At 39.2% G+C, this 21,588-nt stretch overlaps 1 protein-coding gene across 1 annotated transcript; it reads left to right on the top strand.

The window, feature by feature from the left end:
- Positions 1-6,346: 6,346 nt before the first annotated feature.
- Positions 6,347-12,117, top strand: LOC135155077 (uncharacterized). The gene is made up of 2 exons (XM_064103667.1): positions 6,347-7,167; positions 9,589-12,117. The coding sequence occupies exons 1-2, from the start codon at positions 6,999-7,001 to the stop codon at positions 10,572-10,574; spliced, it is 1,155 nt and encodes a 384-aa protein (XP_063959737.1). The 5' UTR covers positions 6,347-6,998; the 3' UTR covers positions 10,575-12,117.
- Positions 12,118-21,588: the final 9,471 nt, after the last annotated feature.

Consider the following 21,588-nt stretch of genomic DNA (forward strand, 5'->3'; position numbering starts at 1 on the left):
ACATGTATATTGTAGATTCGACCAAGTGTCAATTTCTCCTTTAAGGTTTCAATTTCACATCAGTGAATTCAACAAGTACTCACAGAATACACCTCTATGAAAAGGAAATGCATGTTATTCGGTCACGATGAACAATTCAATTGACAATTTGAATCCAACTATAATGACTATAAGCTGGGTATACGTCACATTTTATATTGAAGAGTATATATTTTTTTCAAAGGATGTAATTGGAGTAAATGATTTTTGCAGTTATAAAAGATGTTAGCAGGTATTTTATGATCAATAATGCGTTTCTGTTGGATGGAATACAAAGTTATCACAGTGTGTTCATTTAGTCACTATGTGAAAATGAAATTTACACTGTGAAAATGTTCGAATTTAACAGCGTGGAGAGGATTTCACGTCGTAATTCACACTGACGGACACTGCTCTTTTCAACATAAAATGGCGGAAAATAATCTTACGAATACGCTTATTCAAGTAAAAAGATCATAATATTTTGAGAACATATAATAAAAGGCGAGGTCATCACTCATTCGTACCACTAACACTATGTTCTGTATAGAGATGCATATCATCTGATCACTGTGCTTTAAAAATGAACTAGCCAAGTTGCAAATTCGCAACATGTTAATGCAGCGATGTATTCAGTGTTTTACTGCCATTTCCTCAATATGCACGTGACTCCTTTGTAATAGTGTTACGATTGCAAAATAGTAAATAAAAAACCACATCAGAGCACTGCCATAACATTAAACGCAAAATCATATATGTACGTTTCAACGGTAACATTATGTATGTATATATAGAGTAGGGGTAGTTGATTAGACCTTATGAATACAATATTATCTGTTCAAATTGTAATGTGTCACATAATGAATTTGCGCTATTTATACTCGCATTCATTAATGCTATTGATTGTATATAAATGATTCGTTATTCTCAAATAAAAGCGACTGATAAAATACAAAATCAGAGATATATCTTGATTTCTAATTGGTGTTGTTTAGTTATTTGGATATTAGACAATACAAATTGAAATAGAAACAAACGAGGAAAGTAGGGGCTCCTTTGTAGAGCAGTTTTCAAAAGAAATGGGCTACCTTCCGTATTTTATTTTTTTATTCTCGATTGTTTGAAATAAAAATTGAATAAATGAATAATTAACAAATATCGTCTTCGGACACAACAATGTTACGATATTACGATATTGGAGATAAATACTAGTATCTAATGCGAAAAGTCCAATGGTTTGATTTTTTGCATCATAATAAAAGGTCGGGAAACACAATTAAATCAAGTTCAAGTTCTATTTCATTCCTCTTAAACATAGTTCATCCCATGGCAAGAAAAAGCTGATTTGAATAAAAAGAGAGCAAATCCATCAAGCACAACATTGAAAATAAAAAATACGAAAGATATGACATTTTAAGTTTCGCTTAATTTTACAAAATAGTTGTATGCACATCCCAGCCGGTATGCAAATGAGGAACTGATGACATTACTCTCTCACTATTTGTTTTGTATTTTATTATATGACATATTCCAATTTTCTCCTCATTCTTCTGTGAAACAAAGTTTTATTTCTCCCTGAACATGTGGAATTACCAGTGTTTAACATTTTATGGTCCAGTCAAGTTGCTCCTTATTGTCCAATCTGTAAAACATTAAATATTGTATAATTCAAACAATAAAAAAAGAAGAAATAGTGAATAAGGGACATCATCGATTCTCTCATTTGCATGTGACTAAATTGTCATAATTTATGGCTTTCTAAAGTGTCGCTTATTTTTCGCAAAATAACAATATATGCATAATGCATATATTTTTATTTTGCGAAAAATAAGCGACACTTTAGAAAGCCATAACTTTCTTATTTTTCATCCGATTCTGATGAAATTTTCAGCATTATGCCCTTCTGATTTTTCTCTATTGTTTCAAATCAACATTTTGCTGAGGAGGACTTGACCTTTAAGTGAAAATACTATCTCATTAATAAAGTTTAGACTAAAATGAAAGTTAAAAAACCTGTTCGCTAAAATAACATGAAAATACCACCTGGTTGTACATAATAAAGATTAAAAGAACACACACACATTGTTAATAAAATTCTTATGGCATTTCCTTTATTTCTTCTGTTTCTGTTAAAATACATGAAAATGCTATAAGAAATCTTATCGTGCGTGTGTGCATTTTGTTGAAAAAAGTTATGTACAACGTAGTGTAAGAGCACGGTGTATATAATACTAGTTCCTTTATCAAGGGCATAGTACAATTGTAGGTACCGTGTCCTTGAATAGAACCCCGGACCTTCATATGTCTAGTCATGAGCCATAAACCACTCGGCCACCGTGTACAGTAATACAAATTCACATATTATCACTCGCAACCACACACACACTTTTTCAGAATGTTTTTATCAATGATCATTCCAATAATTTACAACGTATTGTAAGTAAAGACAAGAAATCATTATGTTTTATTAATAAGAATATATAAAAATACTTACCAAAAAACGAAAGCAAATAATGATGGAATAAATGCCTCAAACAATATACTATTATACTAAGAAAACTAAAAAAATTAACTTTTATACTAAGAAAACAAAAGTAAATACACGCGCTCATCCCCACACACACGCACACACACCCTATATAAATTTGATATATGAGTGTTTAAATATCAACAGAGGGAAGTCACATTCGGTTTTCGATGTTATCACCAAAAACATATATAAAGCCTTAAAGCCTATATAAATCATGTCAATTAGGCATTTATGATCGCCCGAAAAAGAAAATTCAGCGATCCTCGATATAAAAAAATCTACACCCTCCTCGATCTGGTTCTTCGAACTGGTTTACGGAAGTTTCGAATCTAATTTTGATAAAAGAGAATCCCGGTGCGTTTATTGATGTTTTCTTAAACCCACTCTCACCCTTCCAACAAAACAGTACGGTTAAAGACAAAAAGACAGAAAAAACACCCAAAAGACCTTTCTATAAGGGTTACAGACGAGTGCGCATGATCATTATGAAAGTGATTTGGCCGAGGACTCGAAATTCCATTCTTTTGATTTCCCTACTCCCCTTCTGTTAGGATTAAATCAAACGAAACGTAACAAAACAGGTATTTTACTGTTGGTTAGAAGTAACGTGATATAAAAGTGTAAACGAACTTGGGAATTTTTCAGTTTTCATGCATACTTTTATATACTCGCATTCGAAGCTGACGAAGTCTCCATTTAGCGCGGCAAACCAATTCAGATACATTCGCCCAGAGTAGACATTCTTCCTCGAGTACAGAAAACGACAGCAAAGAGGGCAAACTTTTTTCTACAAATTACAGCTGCTAAATAAAAGGTAAATTTTCTCAAATTTTATGAATTCTATTCTGCATTATATTGGTATTGTAACATTTTGAATGTGCGTGAATAATATATATATATATATATATATATATATAATTATATGAATAATAAACAAATGATAAAAGTGTCTAAACCCAGGTATTAAGAATGTAAGCATTGACGAAACCTTAAATCTTACCGAGAGCGGCATTAGTGAGCAAGAGCAAGGTAAAAAAAATGACAAAATGAATGGAAATGACCAGTCGCCTCGAATAAAAGAGTTATTCAAAAACTATATTATTATCATTATTATTATGTTCATCATCATCATATTAGCAAATAAATGAGAAAATGAATACAATTCTACGTGAGGGTTAACCAATATTGGAAGTGAAATATTCCGGAATTAGTTCAAAGTCGATCCAAAGTCTCGATTTTTAAAATAGCTATACTTTGATCTTTATCATCGAAGATATTATCATTTTTACACATTGATATCCGGCAAGTATACCTTTTACTTTCTAAATCTATTGATACCAGAATCATTTGATCTTTACCAGTTTCCCTCACTTAATGTAATATTTTTTTCTGAAATAGTAAACGGTATCAGTTAATAAGCCCCTTTGACATCGTTTCTTGCTACTGAATATAGGTATCATCGAATTCTACTTCAGATTTGAGTTGTGTTTATTCGTTCAGAACATACAATCTAAGTGTCAGGCTTATGCCATCAGATCGGGTAAACGCGTCCAGTCGGGTAATTGCGTAACCTAACCATTCGATAAAAGGGCCCCAAAATTTTCGATATGTCGGTTCTAGTTTGTGAAAATGTTTGAAAATCATCAGCCAAATAATGCTGCTCGGGTCCACTTTAACCGTTGTTGTGAAAATCATAAGCCAAATAATAATTTATACTAGGGTTCGAGTATACTTGACCTGACCTTTCTGCAATTTAGGAGGCCCTTTTCTCTAACGGTGGTTACGCTATAACCCGATGTGTCACGTGATGGTATTACGTAATACAGGAACAAGATTTTCTCAATACATTACTTTGGAACAAGATAGCTTGTGTGAAAACAAAAAAAATAAAAGAAACAGATCAACGAAAGTTTGAGAAAAATCGGACAAATAATGAGAAAGTTATGAACATTTGAATATTGCGATCACTAATGCTATGTAGATCCTCACATTGGCAATGAGACAAAGATGTGTGATGTCACTTGTGAACAACTCTCCCCATTATACTTTAGTATATATTTCACTTAAACTGCCTCTTATAACACATCCATCCCCGCCTCCATCAGTAGACCATGTGTTCTTTCTACACAGTGGCGGATCCAGGGGGGGGGGGCACTGGGGGCGCGCGCCCCCCTAATATTTGAGCGGCGCCTAAGGCGCCGCTCAAAAAAAAAAGAAAAGTAGAAGAAATAATGAAAATGAAAAAAATAAAAATGAAGGAAAGAAAAAAGGCGCCGCTTAAAAAAATTATACACTGATATAATATTAGCAACAGTAAAGGAAAGACTATCCCCCAGCAAAGCACGATCATATCATCTTCCTTATCTTTTCTTTTAACTACCCTTTTCCCAACAACTTCGCCGGTTGAAAATAATCAACTGGCGCCAATCAAGAATAATCAGCGCCACCTAAATCTAAATCGGCGCCGGACAAGAATAATCAGCGCCATTATTTTGGTTATAAATCGGCGCCAGTCAAGAAAAATCGGCACTGCCAGAGTCTTAACCGGTGCCGATCAAAGATAATAAGCGCCACCTAAATCTAAATCGGCACCGGACAAGAATAATCGGCGCCATCTCGTTATAAATCGGCGCCGTTAAAGAAAAATCGACGCTGCCTGAGTTCTTAACCGGCGCCGATCAAGGATAATCAGCGCCACCTAAATCTAAATCGGGGCCGGACACGAATAATAAGCGTCATCTGGTTATAAATCGGCGCTGCCAGAGTCTTAACCGGCGCCGATGAAGAATAAACAGCTCCACCTAAATATAAATCGGCGTCGGGCAAGAATAATCAGCGCCATCTGGTTATAAATCGGCGCTGCCTGAGTCTTAACCGGCGCCGATCAAGAATAATCAGCTCCAAAGTGTAGAGCAAATCCTTTAATTTTGATCTTATATTCCAATGCTGTAATAAAAAAAGGTCAGTCACTTTTCTTCTTTGCACATTCCACATTGTGCCACCTCTGTGGTCTTTAGTGTAAGACAGCTACTATAGAGTTTTATAAAGAGGATTCGATATTTTAGTCCAAAACCGTGCTAAAACCCGTTGCTAATACCGGGAGTGTATAATTACGCAACCAGACGCATATTCGTTAGACCTGTTGGGGCCGATGTCGGCTGCAACCATTCACTCATCAAGGGTGACAAGAACAGATGAGAGCGAAGGGACAGGCAGACAATGTGGTGTGTAGTGTTTAATCATAAACAGAAGAAAAAACGGAATAAACCCTGCATCGTACAGAAGACAAAATAAAACATCATGAGTATAAAATAACATAAATTGTTACAAGTTGTATCATCAGTTATTAGACTTCTGTACAAATAAGCATTTCAATTAAAATAAGTTGATATGGGATATCAATATTGTAGTTATTTAACCAAACATAATTATTATCATATTATAACATTATAAATTGTCGTAATACTGTAGGCGTTATCATATATCACACGTGTCAACTTCATTTTCCGGAAAGGGAAAAACACCTGAAATTATTACATCAAAGTATTTCTGACTCAGATGGTCATGTTAGAATTTGGCGTAAATCACCGTTTAGATTAAATAACTCACCCTAGTATAATAAGGTACCAGGATTATACATGTATGTCTCCTGGTCAGCTGCGCCCATGGTCAGCAGCCATGTATAATCATCAGCCTCTATATCAGCGGCTATATAAAAAAAAAGAATAGATCCATTATCTACTATGTATTTCATCATATAAACCGTCACTTCAAAAATGAAACAAGTAATTTTGCAAAACCAAAGCGGGTCTGATATTTAAGACTAATACCTCTTAACGCGCGAAGCGAGTTAATGAGAGGTTATCTCAGGTCAGACTAGCTGGACAACAACATAGCCCGCCAGCGGTACGTAACAGGTGTTTTACAAGGAAGGAGCCTGGTCAGGCGAATTCCTTTGCCCTGGCGGAGATATGTTGCGATGCCAAATATGGTATTTTGTCGGACTTCACGAGGAGGCGTGGCCAAAAAATGTTGCGTTGCGAATTTTGGTATTTTTCGGACATTACAAGGAGGCGTGGCTAAAAATGCTACGTCGCGTTAGCTGACGTGGTAATTTCGGGAGGGGGCAAAAGCCAATTTCTAACAAGTTAGCATTCTTCTTCGTGGAGTCGATTTGAAAGCATCTTCCATCTCAATTCACCTGTCTTGTGCAACATACTTCCTGTATTTTTGTTATTCGTTCGTTGAACTCTTTAGTTGTGATCCTTCTAATTGTCTTTCTTACCCATTCATATATCTTAAAGAACGCTTCGCAGTTGAGAATTTATTCTTTTATCTAGGAACATACCTGTATATTTGTGTTATATCCGTTTGTTGGACTTTTGAGCTGTTAGGAGTCACAGTTTGCTCTAAGGACTTTTCAATTTCGCCACCCCTGCATTATTCAATCATGCCCAAGGTTAAGCCAGGCAAAAAGTTAAGTCAGAGGAAGTCTACTCGTCGTTCGGTCCGAGATGCCGCCAGCCAGCCTTCTCCTGTCGACCTCGAGACAGACGTCGGCCAAGTTTTTACTTCTACGCAGAGCCCAGCTGCTGGAAGTTCGGCGTCGACAACCAACGGTGAGTTCGGGACAATGGGGGGCTCCTGGCCTCTTGTGACTTCTCCACAAGATCCGGTCATTCCCCAATTTCAATCCCAAGCTTCTCCTTCTATCCCTCCTGCCCATGTAGTTGAGGGGCTTAATAGTCATGATAATTTTACACCAGCCCCCAACCCTCCTTTTCCTACGCTGTCTGCGCAGCCAGATATGCTTAGCTGTGTGTGTGATGATTTGGGCGGGGAGGTGCCTTCCAGTGTTAAGGAGAAGATTTGGAAAGGTGAATTTGTAGAGTTAGGTGGATTACTAAAAAGGGAAAGCTTAAGTGAGGAAAGTTCCCAGTTGCAGGCCTTCAGCCTTTGTGCCACCGGGTCCGCTTTAATGCTTCGCCCCCAAAGCAAGGCTCCGGTGATCGCCAGCATAGAACAGTGGACATCTGCGTTCATTATTTACGCGTCTATATACTTGGAGCGACACTGTATGCGTGCGCGCGAGCTCCTCAAGTATATGGATATCGTTCGCTCTATTGTGCGTTTTGGGGGTTTCAATTGGCGGGCCTATGACATTCAATTTCGGTTACGTCAGGCCCGTCATCCACATCGTTCCTGGGCTGTCATAGACACCGAGCTATGGCTGACAGTAGCTTCGACGCCCGGTCGAGCAGCGTTTTCGTCTTTTGGGGGTAACCAGCCCTTTCGGCCATACGACCGGTCGTTTCGGCGGGGTAGTTTCCCATCCTCAGGATATGCCAACAGACAAGGGGCAATTCGGGCCCCTGGCGCCGCGCCTGCCCCCTTCCGCTCCTCACCAGTCTGTTTCGCCTTTAACGCTGGGTCATGCCAACGCACCGCCTGTCGTTATGCTCACCGGTGCGGAAAATGCTCCTCAGCAGCGCATGGCTCACACGCCTGCAACTCTGCCGCTGCAATCGCCAAACAGAAGCCTAGCTCCAACTCCAATTAAACTTGGCAGCATGCTCCCATTTCTTAGACGGCACCATAATCAACATAATGCAGCTTTTCTGATTTCTGGTTTTAGGTTGGGTTTTTCATTGGGTTTCACAGGCGAGCGTCGCTCTGTGTTCTCGCGTAATTTGAAATCTGCTAGGGAGCATAGGGACATGCTGTTGGAGAAAGTTGGTAAGGAAGTTAGTTTAGGGAGAATGTCAGGTCCTTTCCAAGACCCGCCTTTCGATAACTTTCGCTGCTCCCCGGTAGGGCTCGTCCCCAAGCGAAATCCGGGAGAATTCCGTCTAATTCAGCATCTATCTTCTCCTCGGGGGGCTTCGGTTAATGACCACATTGATTCCGATTTATGTTCCGTGAATTACACTTCATTTGACAAGGCGGTTGATCTCGTTGCTCGCTTGGGAGCTAGTGCTCTCATGGGAAAAACCGATATAAAATCCGCTTTTCGCTTACTACCAGTGAATCCCTCCGATTTTGACCTTCTGGGGTTTTGCATTGATGGCGCGTATTACTTTGATAAATGCTTGCCAATGGGCTGCTCAATTTCATGTGCCCATTTTGAGCGTTTTAGCACTTTTCTTGAGTCATGTTGCCGTGAAATTGCGAATTCAGAGCAAATTTTGCATTATTTGGATTATTTCTTTTTTGTTGGCGCAACACGGCAGGAATGTCGTTCCTTGATGTATCATTTTAAGGCGATGTGCGAGGTTTTTGGCGTCCCGATAGCGGAGGAGAAGACTGAGGGGCCCGTTCCCACTATCATATTTTTAGGGCTTGAAATCGACGCGGCTGAGCAGAGAGTTCGGGTACCCAAGGAGAAAGTAAACGTGTTACAGGCAATGCTCATTGATTTTGTTAAGAAAGATAAGCTCTCGTTGCGGCAGTTGCAGTCGCTAATTGGCAGCCTTAATTTCGTGTGTAAAGCCGTGGCTCCCGGAAGAGCCTTCCTAAGGAGACTTATCGATCTTACTAAAGGGGTCCGCACCTCAAACCACCGGATAAGGCTTTCACGCGGCGCAAAAGAGGACATGCAGGCCTGGCTTACGTTTCTGTCCGATTTCAATGGTACAGTTATGTTTTCACACTCAACATGGGTAACTAATGCTCATTTTCAGTTCTTTACTGACGCTGCGGGTAGCATTGGCTTTGGTATATCCTTCCAGGATAAGTGGGCTCAAGGGAAATGGCCAGCTGAAATACTGGAGAAGAATTATTCCATCGCTTTTCTAGAGCTTTTCCCAATAGTAGTCGGTATACGTATGTGGGGGGCTCTTCTAGCTAATTCTAAGGTCTTATTTTGGTCAGATAATCAAACAGTTGTTCATGTTGTTAATTCCTTAACTTCGAAATGTCCTAGTGTAATGAAACTGGTTCGTTTGCTTGTAGTTCTTTGTTTGGAACATAATATTATGTTCAAAGCACGTTACGTGCCAGGCTCTCGCAATGAAAAGGCTGATGCCCTCTCTCGTTTTCAGATGGACAGGTTTCGCAGGTTAGCACCAGGCGCAGATCTGGCTGGCAGCAAGCTTCCCGCCCATCTTTGGAGCAGCTTCATATAGAGAGAGAGCATCTGTTGTTTTCTTCGCGGGCGCCCGGCACTCATCATACTTATAGGAACGCTTGGTCTGTGTTTAAGCAGTTTCGGCTGCAATATCATTATGATATAAGTATACGTCCTGACGTTGAGCAGGTCGCTCAATTTATTGCTTATCTCTCCTGGAATGGGTATGCGGGGGCAACAATAAGTACATATATATCAGGCCTGGCTTTTACGATGCAAACATTGGGTTGGCCTGATGTGACTGACGCGTTTGTAATCCGGCGGCTGGTAGACGGGTGCAGGCGGAAAAATGCTCGCCGTGATACCCGGTGTCCCATAACCCTGCCTATTCTCAAATCCATCCTAAAGTCATTGACTCACGTATGCGTTAATACGTATGATCTGGCATTGTTTCGGGCTGCCTTTCTAATCGCTTTCTTTGGTTTTCTTCGAGTAGGGGAGTTCACGTCTCGATCTAGACATGAACCCGTTCCTTTATCAGAAAAAGATGTTATTATTCAAGGGATGGGTAATCAAGCAAAATTGCGCATTGTGATTGCGAGGTCTAAAACAGATCAAACTGGACGTGGATGCTCGATTCTAATTCCACAGAATGTTGTTTCGTATTTATGCCCACTTCGCGCTGTAAATGATTACCTCGCTCTGCGGAGCTCGGTCGGCTCTGCCTTTTTCCGTCACTTTGACTCGTCACCCCTAACGAGGCACCAATTTGGCCAAGTTTTAAAGCGTGCCATTAGTTTTTGCGGGCTACCCGTTGCTCATTTCTCTTCTCATTCTTTCCGTATTGGGGCGGCAACTTCTGCAGCCATGGCAGGTGTTCCCGATGTTTGCATTCAAAATATGGGGCGCTGGGCTTCCAACACACACAGATTGTATATTCGACAACCTCTCCCCCCTTAATTTAAGCAATTTTGCCAGTATGTTTATCACCCTTCTATGTTTAATACCAGTTTGTGCACAATTTAATATCGACCTAATGTTTATTTGTTTTTGTTTTTTGACAACCCCTAACGAGCAGTAAATATTAACCTTACTCTCTCTCTCTCTCGCTTGTTGCCATGGTGACGCAATAGTTATCTTACCCGTTAATAGTTCCATGGGCGCAGGCAGAATTGCTCGCCCACTGTTAGTAGATTGTGGTCTTTGCTACACTTATCGTGTTTATGGTAACTATGTACCCCCCCCCCCTTTTTAGAATGTACAATTGGTGCCGCTGTTTCTTTCCTTTTCTCTCTTCCATGTGCAGTTATTTGGAGTCTCAACGTGGGTTGTGTCAGCATTCCACGGAATCGTAAGAGAGGAAGGGGACAATTCACGTTTCGCTGACGCGGGCAGTCCCGCTCTAGTTGGGGGCGGGCCCTCACTACTCGGCACGTGGCCGGGTCCTAAAACTCAATACATCCGCGAACAGAAGAACACTTGATTTCTTTGTCGCGGAGCGAAATCACTAGAGTAGCAGCTGGTTTACCTCCGTCGAGGACTCGCTGGCTCGGACGTCGCGAACAGTTGGAACTTTTTTATGAGCAGATGTTATGACCTGAATACCTTATCCAGAACTCACACGTGGTATCATCAGATCTCACGTCCTTACTACAAACTTCACTATTTACTGACTAAGCCCCGCCCCCCCCCGCCTCTCCTTTATCTTAGTGCACTAGACTCTTCGCAAGTGGACTGAGTGAGCATGAATCCTCCTAGATGGTTTAATTGTGCGTCCCTGTTCGTTTAATGCACCCCCCCCCTTTTCCCCGCTTCTTAGCGTGGACCTTGTAAATACAGCATGGTTTGAACTATTGGCATCATATTGTGTTGTGGCGGCGGGCTGACGATGAGTCATCCCGTTTGGCGGCATTCCATTTTTTGCCACAACACATTATGATTCTTCACTTATTTTGGGCTTCCTGAGATAATATTTTTCATTTATTTAGACCAATTTCGTATATTCCACTCCTCATGTTATAATGTGAACGGGGCTTGGTTCGTCACCCGATTTGGATGAGGCCACCAGCGAATTCCATTTCGGACCGAACATTAACGTTGCCTCGTTCACATTCTAGTTCAGGGCCGTTGGTGGGGCTTCTGAGCACTAGTTTCTGTTTTAAAAGTTTTCCTGCATAAGCTCGTGTTGCAAACGGGAATCTTTGCTTCGTAGCTTTGCAGATGGAATTTTACGTTGCCCACATTTGGCCAACATGACAAACTGGTGTCTTTGTCATGAATGTGGATGGACTGTTTCAATTGTCAATTGAGGAGATTGGTTTAATAACTTTAATTTTTCGCATATGACACATCTCAGGAGGCTTTACGTTTATATTATTATGTTTTGATTGTTGCATTATATTATGTTGGCTTTATTTGACAACACATCATTTTGCATTTTGGTATACATCATTTGGATGATGCTTTTCAGAAACAATTTTTATTAAACTCCACGGAAAATGCATTTACTCGCCTCTCGTGTATTTTGTCTGGGTTGAGATAAGCATCAATCTAAATATTGTAAGCAAAGATCGCAAAGAGTACGCTTACGTACATAATTATCATTCCATCGTTTGGTGAATGAATTTAAACATGTCATATAAAAAATGCAAAGTGATTAAATATCATCACTGTCAATTAAATAAGCTGCATGAAATTTTGAGCAGTTTATTTCGTGGTAGATAGTAAATATTAAGGTGTGTTCAAAGATTCAAAAGTTATAAGCTGGATATACATAACGACACAATTCAAATTGTAAAACAGTGTGTTTTCTAACACTACTTTGTCCGGCTAGAAATGAACAATTCCATAGAAATGAGAATATTTTTCGAGTAACGAGATCCTATAAATTCCAGCAAAGTAAAACATACATCAGATAAAATTCAATTAACATACCTGGTAAATAACAACTGCAAACCTACAGTCAAAAGCTAATGTGCAGCTTCTAAAAGAGTCAACAAGCCGCGACGACTTCGCTTTGTGTTGTGCGCGGGATAATGTCACTGCCCAGCTACCGGGCCTTGCCTAATATATCTCTGCATTTAGATATTAATGACGTCACACTATAATGCATCAAAATATGATATGCTAGTGAATATAAATTTAAATCGACATTGATGTGTAATATATATATGTATATTTATATTCATGCATCTATGTCCAACAATTGTATCATAATACATGTTTTTAAAAATAATAAAGGGGAGGACTATTTTTCCTCGGTGGGATGACACTAGACCCACGTGACCCAAAAGTGATTAGGTTTCGCGGTCTGTGATAACATTTTACCACACCCGAATTGGTCGTAGGGTGGTAAAAAATAGATAAATCAAACAGAAAATAATAAGAAATTAGTTTGGTCACTACAGACCTTAAACCACTAAATATCAATTTCAATGTATAAATACAGTTTGTCAATACCTTTGTTTTAACGTTTAAATGTTTACGCCACAAAATTTGATTTATTTTCATTTTCCATTAAGTTAGATATTCATCTGATCACTCAGGAGGAAGTAAAAAAAAAATAACGATATATCTGTAAAACTGGAGAACTATTTCCAAAGCTCTGTCTTGAAGGATCTCTTTCTGAATTCAGTTCTAAGCATTATATCCAGTTTCATCAAAGTAATTAGATAAAAATTGCTCATCATTACAAATTGCATTATATTTAGTGAAAAGCATCACAATATATATATATATATATATATATAAATACCAAATATGTATATAGGCCTATACATCATGTACATGAAAATTGAATGATAATAATTATATAAACCTGGATTGGTGATGTATTCCAAATGATTCATGACGTAGTATCATTGTATATACAGAGGCGTCGATCCTGGGGGGGGGGGGGGGGGCAGGGGGGCGATCGCCCCACCAATGAAAATATTAGGGGGCAAACATATCGTTTTGCCCACACCCCCCCCCCCCCAATGATTCCGCATGTGCAAAAATAAAATAAGTTGGTAATGTTACACATAAATCAGCAAGCGAGATTGAGCTCCACAACTCGTTCTTTATTTAAAATCATGCTCAAATTGCCGCTTTTCAGATTGGAGTATAAAAAATTTCAGCTCGCGCTTCGCGCTCGCATCATTTCTGTAGCAAAACCCCATACTTTTCATGATTAAATAGGTGAATAGAATGTCCCGTGTTCAGTTCTAAACCTCAAAAGAACTCCCGCTTCGATTTGCAATAATGTTTTGTTGGATATAATCCTGTTCTTTATTAAAAACTTCCATTAAACTGTCATCTTTTTTCAGATCGAAATATCAAAATTTTAAGCTCGCGCTCGCATCTATTGTTTTTTTTAGATATACCCATCTTAATCATTGGTACAAAAAATGCTTAGAATATCAAGCTTTCTGGTCAGAATATAAAGAAATTTCAGCTCGCCCTCGGCACTCGCATTATCTGTGTAGTGAGATATGTATCCTCCTCATGAGTTACTACAAACAGTCCTAAACAGGCACCTTTTTTCCTGTTTTCAGGTCAGTATACTAAAAAATTTCAGCTCGCGCTCGCATTAATTTGTTGGTGAGATATGTGTCTCTATCTCATGAGTCATATAAATAAATAAATATATATACATATGCATATGTGTGTGTGCGTGAGTTTGTTTGTTCTGTATGATCGAGCGCCTTTGGAAAGTTGATTCATGATTTTGCCCCCCCCCCCCCAATCTGAAAAAAAGGATCGACGCCCCTGTGTATATATATATATAGTAAAAACAAATTGTATCTCAATTAATATACAAAAGTATTGGCCTCATCGCAATAAAAGGGTTAGTACACGAGATTTTGAAATCGCACATTACATGCATAATTTGTGTTACTTTTTGCTTGTTTCTTTCTTTAATAAGTTTTTCAATCTCTCTCTATATGTTTTAGAAAGATTATATGTTTAAATTAATGTATATTTTCTGTTATAATGATATATGTTTAAGTGGACTTCAGGGAATGGTCCGTCCTACGCAGCAAGGGGAGGGCAAATTCCCGATCAGTTGTTGTGAAAACACATTTTTTTCCTTAATATTTCATGAAAACTATAAAAACTGTGCAAATGTGAGATGTGCACCAAATACTTTTATTACACTCGTAAAAAAAAAATAATCGCCCCATTGAGCAGCTCGGTCCGTTTACTCTATCGTTTTATTTTATTTCTTTAAATAAGTTCGAGTCTTGCCCCCCCCCCCGGAAATATTATCTGCATGTGGTCATGCAAAATAGCATGACTGGAAATCCTACATTTTGAAAAGAGCATTTGACAGGGTCAGACTTTACCCCTTTTTCAACATTTTCTTTTATGGCGCCGGTGAAGTGCAAAAAATATGTGCGCCGCTCGGCAGTGCGCCCCCACCCCTTTCGCAGATTTTTAAAGAATACATCATGGATAAAGAGTTTGGGGGTATTTTATAGTCCATCAGAGGGAAAGTTGTTCACATGTGACATCGCACATCCTTGTCGCATTGCCAATGGGAGGATCTCCATGACATTAGTGATTGCAATATTCAAATGCTCATATAACTTTCTCATTATTTGTCCGATTTTTCTCAAACTTTCTTTGTTCTCATTCTTTGATTTTTCTGTTTGACACAAGCCTACTTGTTCCAAAGGTTTCAGTCCCCTTTAAAGTGAGACAAAAGGCTGTCATCGAAAGGAAACTAAAATAACTACAGTCTGTCAGTTCATAGCAATTGCCCACTCCTTGAATATGTAATCGTATTTAATGTCTGATTTGTATTGTCCCACCATATTTTTAACCATGGACCTAGCCACGGAAGATTATCTATTGTTACTGGGGGTGCTGTGACAATGCTTAGTACCCCCAGTAACAATAGAATAATCCTCCGTGGATAGGTCAATGCTTTTAACACTCTTAAAAGGAATGCTAAATCTTGGTTATAACTAGATAACATAAAGGATTTCTTTCACCAACTCCCGTTATAGTGGCGCCTTCGTGCAAAAACATCTTTCGTTTACTGAGGTTATTTTGATCTAACTTACACGATAATGGGATGCGTTATAAAAAGGTTAATTGCTAAGGGACTAGAGAGAAAAAAAAAACACTACCAGTGTCTGCATGTTCTATAGGGTCTATAGTTAATAATGGGCTTGGATTTTATGTTAAAATACCAGATTATCTTCGAGAGAATGCCTTTTAAAGGACTAGAGAAAAAATACAAACACTACCAGTGTCTATATATCTCCTTTATACTGGTTTAATCATGGACCTATAGCATGTATAGGTCCATTGTGTAATAGACCTAAAGATAATGGCGGTAAGATGTTAGTAGATGCAGGAGGGTTTCGGAAATCAACCTAATAGGCACCTTTCGCAATCCTCTACAACGCGAGATTAGAGTCGGGTAACTCAAAAGTTAACGATTAATCATAGACTCGATTTTCTAGATTGATTGTACATTACAGTCAATACAATCAAACGTAGAAAGCTGTTCTACAATCATTGCTAAGCTTTGTGTTACAGGCCCTATAGATCTTGCTTTTCGTGTGCAAAGCTCTTTCATACGATACCAGCATGCCATGCCATGCCATTTGCCTGCCTGAGCTCGCGGCGGGACTGTACCTGTATCATGGCTATGACTCCAGCTGGCTGGAGACATGCGAAATGTAGATTATGACATGGATAAGAAAGTGTTTTTTCAAACAAATCGAGTACATATTGAGTAAGGAAAAACTTACCGAATTAAGGCTTAGATATAGATCATTACAGTCCATCGAATCGATATTGCATTTAATGTGCATTATTGGTGGATCATTGGCAATTGATTCCATGGATCAACATCACCTCTCCAGCCGGAACCATTTTCGCATGCGTTGACATGTACACAGCATGCAATAGGCCATAAACCGTCTGAAAAAACACAAAATTTACGGGATTTTCTTCATTTGGTGCTCCTTCTACACAAACGATATGCCTCTAGCACACAATGTAATGGGCAGTATGTTTTACTTTCCGCAGAAATGGGGGATTTCCCGGGGGTACACTTCCGTTGATGAGTGGATACCAGGCGCGACCATGGGGTTTCGAAAAGCACCCTAAACAAGGGAAGTAAGTCTTTTCCAGATTATGAAAATGCATCTCTTAAGTATTTGGGTTGTGACACCCTCCAAGTATTGGAAATATATCCCGTTTTTCAGTATTTTAATCATCGTTTTTGACACCCTTATAACGCTACATAGGCCTATACGTAACGCACTTACACACTCTTTCCCTTTTTACGTATGGTCGCGCCTGGTATGCACTGTTCAATGGTAGTAGGCCCCCCGGGCGGCCTCTCGAGCTCTGGGAGGAACCATAAGTGGATTTGGAAAGTCGTCCTACATCGGATAAATCGCTGTTACCATAGTAGCAACCAGAATTTTGCACACGAACCGCAAATTGAATGTTTCCGTTCCAGATGCGAAACGAAAAAAAAATCTCATGTCACACAGTTTGCATTGCAGGACAGAGTTTTACGACCATGACGACGGGCCCAAAAGTCTCTTCCAAAATCAACCAGCGTCGTAAATAAGCGTGCGCGTTCTCAAACGAAAGGTCGGGAATTTTAATACAGAGACGACTGAGGTGAGGAACTAGATATAATTTTACTTACATGCAAAAGGGGTATTTTGGCTGATGAAATGGTTGAAAAGCAGCGTTTTTTTTTTCGTTCGCCGCTCGTATTTAAAACTATATCGAGCTTCGCGCGCTCGTAAAAGCTGAAATCACAATGACGTCAGAAAGGTAATAGTAGGGCTGGTAAGCAGAAATGTGAGGAATTAGTCCCTTTCACAAGCCAGCTTACATACCGTGTGTTCGATGATCAACTTTATTTTACACAGTGCGTATAAAAAAGTATACACTTAGAACATATCCTGTAAAATTATACATTTGTAATACCCTGAAGATTTTTCCACATTTTAACATTGGTATAGATCCATTTAAGCGAAAGACTGTCGAAAAAAAATTATGCTTGAGTGAGCACCACTTACTTTTGAAAAGTTAGCGAAAAGATGATTTGCGCAGAACTTTGAAATAGTTATGCTAATAAAAGTAGGCCTTAATCATGAAGAACACGTAGAATTCAGCTAGTAAAATTGATTTGAAGATATATTTTACCTTTTTAAACTTGTTTCCTTGCCCAAAACGAAGAGTGCATTGCGCCCCACCCCACTCCCCAACACACAGGGGCCATCGTGACGATATTTTCTTTACACTGATCTGTGATTTACATGAAATGGCTTAGGCTTGAATTTCATTTTGTTAATCATTGTCAAGCTTGTAAAATAGCCTTAAAAAGGGACAAACTGAGGCTTTTCGATATGCACTCATCGGAGTAAAATCGCATGAATGACTAAAACGCTAGAGCAAAACAATATATAATGGAACCGTAACCGGACAATGGACGCTAAATGGCGAGCCGTGATTGACTGTCGAGCAAACAGGTTAAGCTTGGTACCAGCCATATATTGAAGCGAAGCAACTGAAATAACGCAAGAGTTCTTACGAACTCCCTCTGGCGGCACAGAATCGGGTCTGTTAGCTGGATATACGTTGCTTTGAGCATGCGCAAATGAGTGAAACTCCTTGTCAAGCTTGGGAAAAGTGCGGAGAAACAAGTATTAAATGAAAAATGATATATAAACCCACTTTAAATGATAAAAATGTCGTGAAAAAATGCTGGAGATGTCTGATATAAGCTTTGGTTCAGATTCAGTTATGTCCTCAGATCCAGCTGGCACAAAAAGGGTAAATGCTGTACTTACTAAGTGTTGAAATTTTTATTTTGGTGGCAAAATTGTTACAAAATGCCTAAATGTATTCGTTTTATTTCAATTGACTAAAAGTGCAAGGGAAATGTATGAGAAATGATTCGCAGGGTAAGTTTGATTTCGCCCCTTCCCTTGACACAGCGTAAACATTTTCTGCGCAAACAGATTTCTGCGAGCTTTGCAAAAATGAACAGTGCTCACTCAAGTGTAACATTTGTCAAACTTTTATTTTTATTGGATAGATGAGACCCAAACACAAGAATAAATGTAAAAAAATTACCCACATGCTGTATATTTCTTAATTCCTAGGGCTTTTTCAGAGTGTATTTTTTTTTATTCGCACTGTATAATAGCCAGATTCCGGTTTTCATTCGCTTGTGAGTTCGACATTAATGATGTGCATTTCCAAGAGTCACTACTGTGTTTAAAAGAAATGATTTTGTTTAGGCGATGGTTTGTAATTTACTGTCTTTTGCGGTAAATACTGTACTTTAAATGGCCCCTTTTAAGAAGATAGTTATTGTGGTAGCTTTGAAAATGCATAGGCCTACTTGACTTGAATAAAAGAGTTTCATTACTTGATTTTTGACACGCTGGTCCGCGGGAGGGGGGGGGGGGGGTAATGATACTAGATAAATATATTGATTTCTTAGGAATATTTTGTGGAAGATATAGTCATTCGATTTCGGTAATAACTGAAATTCTGAAATGAATGAATAACCCCTCCAAAAACAATTAAAAAAAAAAAAAAAAACATTTAGTGGCAGCACCGCCATTAATCGCTAATTTGAAAGAACAATTCTGATTGGTTCCTATTCTGTCTACCGAGCAAAATGCGCATGCAACGATGGTCTTGATAGGCCATTTTATTTAGCGATTAATCGCTAACTTTTGTGTTACGGAGAAGTAGCGAAGCATTTTCTCCATACTCCGTAATATCAGTGGGCTTGTACTTGCATTTTTTAATACCAAACCAAATCTCATTTTTAATAAAAAAGGCCGTTATTCAAATTATGTCTAAACTTCTATCAAGCAAGGGACTGTCAAGTTTGTATATTTCTAACCTTGTATTATCACCAAGATATCAACCTCTCTTTCCTTCTTACTTTCTCTTTGATCTATTCACCTCCTTTTTATTTCAAAATATTTTTCTATTACATTCATGCATGCCACATTTTTATCCAATAACAATCATTATGAAAAGGTCGTTTCCCCAGACTAAAATGTACGTAGGAATGAAGGAAATGTTCTGATCAGATAGAGCTCTTTGGTCAAGCCATTATACATCCGTTTTTTGAACTCTGGTTGAATCTAAACTATGGTCTAAACATGCTAAAATTGTGGTTTAAATTTAGATCAGTTCATTTATAACTGACTTGGAATAATTACTGGAGTAGTATGAAACATGAGAAACGTGCCAAGTACATCTATTAAAAATCACGTGAATACAATTTGGGAATATTTGGCTTCCTTGAATTTTTGCCCAGGATTAAACCATGGTTTAAGTTCAACCAGATTTTAAAATAAGGGCCATACTGTTTATGAACTATGGTTCACTACTCCTAGGTTTTATCGCATCAGAACATTCGGGAGCCCCATCCTTACTTATTCACATGTTCACATTATTCGGAATATTAACACAATATTAAAGAAAAACTATCGTAATTTCTTCTCACAACAGACCTTTGGAAAATACGTTTGACCAACTAGAGTGCCGAAGTAGAGGATATAAAATGGCTCCGCAGTTTTTTCTTGAAAAGGACATCTTTGAAATGAGCTTTGATCAGCGTGTGGCAGAGTTCGAAGAGATCTACCTAGCAAAGTTTGGACACTTCGCTCACCCTCAGAGAGAAGAGGCCCGGAAGAAAGCGGTCGAACTTCTCAACAAAAATAAAGAGGCACTTGAAGCAATTGGACACGAGATTGCAAAGAACTGTGAAGAGGGTCTGAAGAAGATGGGACCAGTTGCTGCCGCTGAGTTTATTAAGCGGCAAGCACAAAGCCTTGTGGCCCGGCAGGTTCTAAACGCCACTGTTCGGGGTGGCGTAGACCAGTTTGGTCGTCGTATGGCGGTCGTGGTTGCTGATGAGTCTATTCGCTTGGCTGCTGCTCAGTTCGGCGCTAGAGGAGCGGAAGCAGGGGTTCAGGCAGCAGTTGAAGGAGCTGCACCACAGTTTCTTGCTAACGCTGGCAAGATGGCAATGTTGGTACCTGGTCTCTCCGCTGCGGTGGGGCAAGCTGTCGCCGAGCATGTAACTGGGCAAATGGGAATTGAGAACCACCATGCCAAGAACTCAATTGCAGTAGGCGGAGCAGTGGCCGGGGGAGCTGCTGCCGGGGCCGTGATAGGGGGTCCACCAGGTGCAGCAGTGGGCGCCGTTGTAGGTGTAGCTGGATGGGGAATAGGCAAGGTGATTGACGCTTCAATTTCAAGCGGGTTGGGCATCGTAGGGGGGCCCTCTGATAATTGGGCCTATCTCAAGATTGGTCAAATAGACCGGGAGGTTTGCTTTAGTACATATAACAAAAGGGATACAATGTACTTTAAATCTTATTGGAATGAATATAGGAGAAACGACCAAAACGAGTTTAAGATGTCTGCCGGTCAAGGCCAGCGTGATGACTTTCAGTTGACAGTGTATAAAGGCAACACATCCATAGCACATTTCCAGAAGGTGTATTATAGAGATATGATTTTTGTAGCGAAGAACAAGCAGGGCAAACTGGCTGTGGCACACGGGAAGGGTGAGTTATGGGAAGGCGAAGCAGGAAATGTTATCATTAAGACCGAATAAAATAATCAAAGCAATTCTTACAAGTTAAGATCTTAAAGTCAAAAGGGGCCTAAGCAAAGCTAAGTTAAGATCTGAGCAAAATAACACCAAAAGGGCCAAACTTATTTACATCTATCGATGTAAGTTTTAGACGCATATTACATGTTTATCCAATTTTATATTTTATATTTTATATTTCACATACAATAAATCCCGGTGCCGCCACTCTTGATACTGTTTCTCTTATTCGATCAGAGGCAATTTATTTTGAATTGAATTTACCCCCTAACAGCTTCTAATTCGGCAACTTTGATAGTACGGGATCATTTGGTAGATATCTACTATTGACGACCGACCGACGCGTATAAATTTTGTAAACAA

This window comes from Lytechinus pictus, chromosome 8 (assembly GCF_037042905.1).
Source record: "Lytechinus pictus isolate F3 Inbred chromosome 8, Lp3.0, whole genome shotgun sequence".
NCBI lineage: Eukaryota > Metazoa > Echinodermata > Echinoidea > Temnopleuroida > Toxopneustidae > Lytechinus > Lytechinus pictus.

Coding starts and splice junctions, on each gene's coding strand:
- LOC135155077 (XM_064103667.1), top strand. CDS start 6,999: ATGCCCAAGGTTAAGCCAGGCAAAAAGTTAAGTCAGAGGAAGTCTACT. Junction 7,168..9,588: donor TTCGGCGTCGACAACCAACG/GTGAGTTCGGGA, acceptor TCTCGTTTTCAG/ATGGACAGGTTTCGCAGGTT.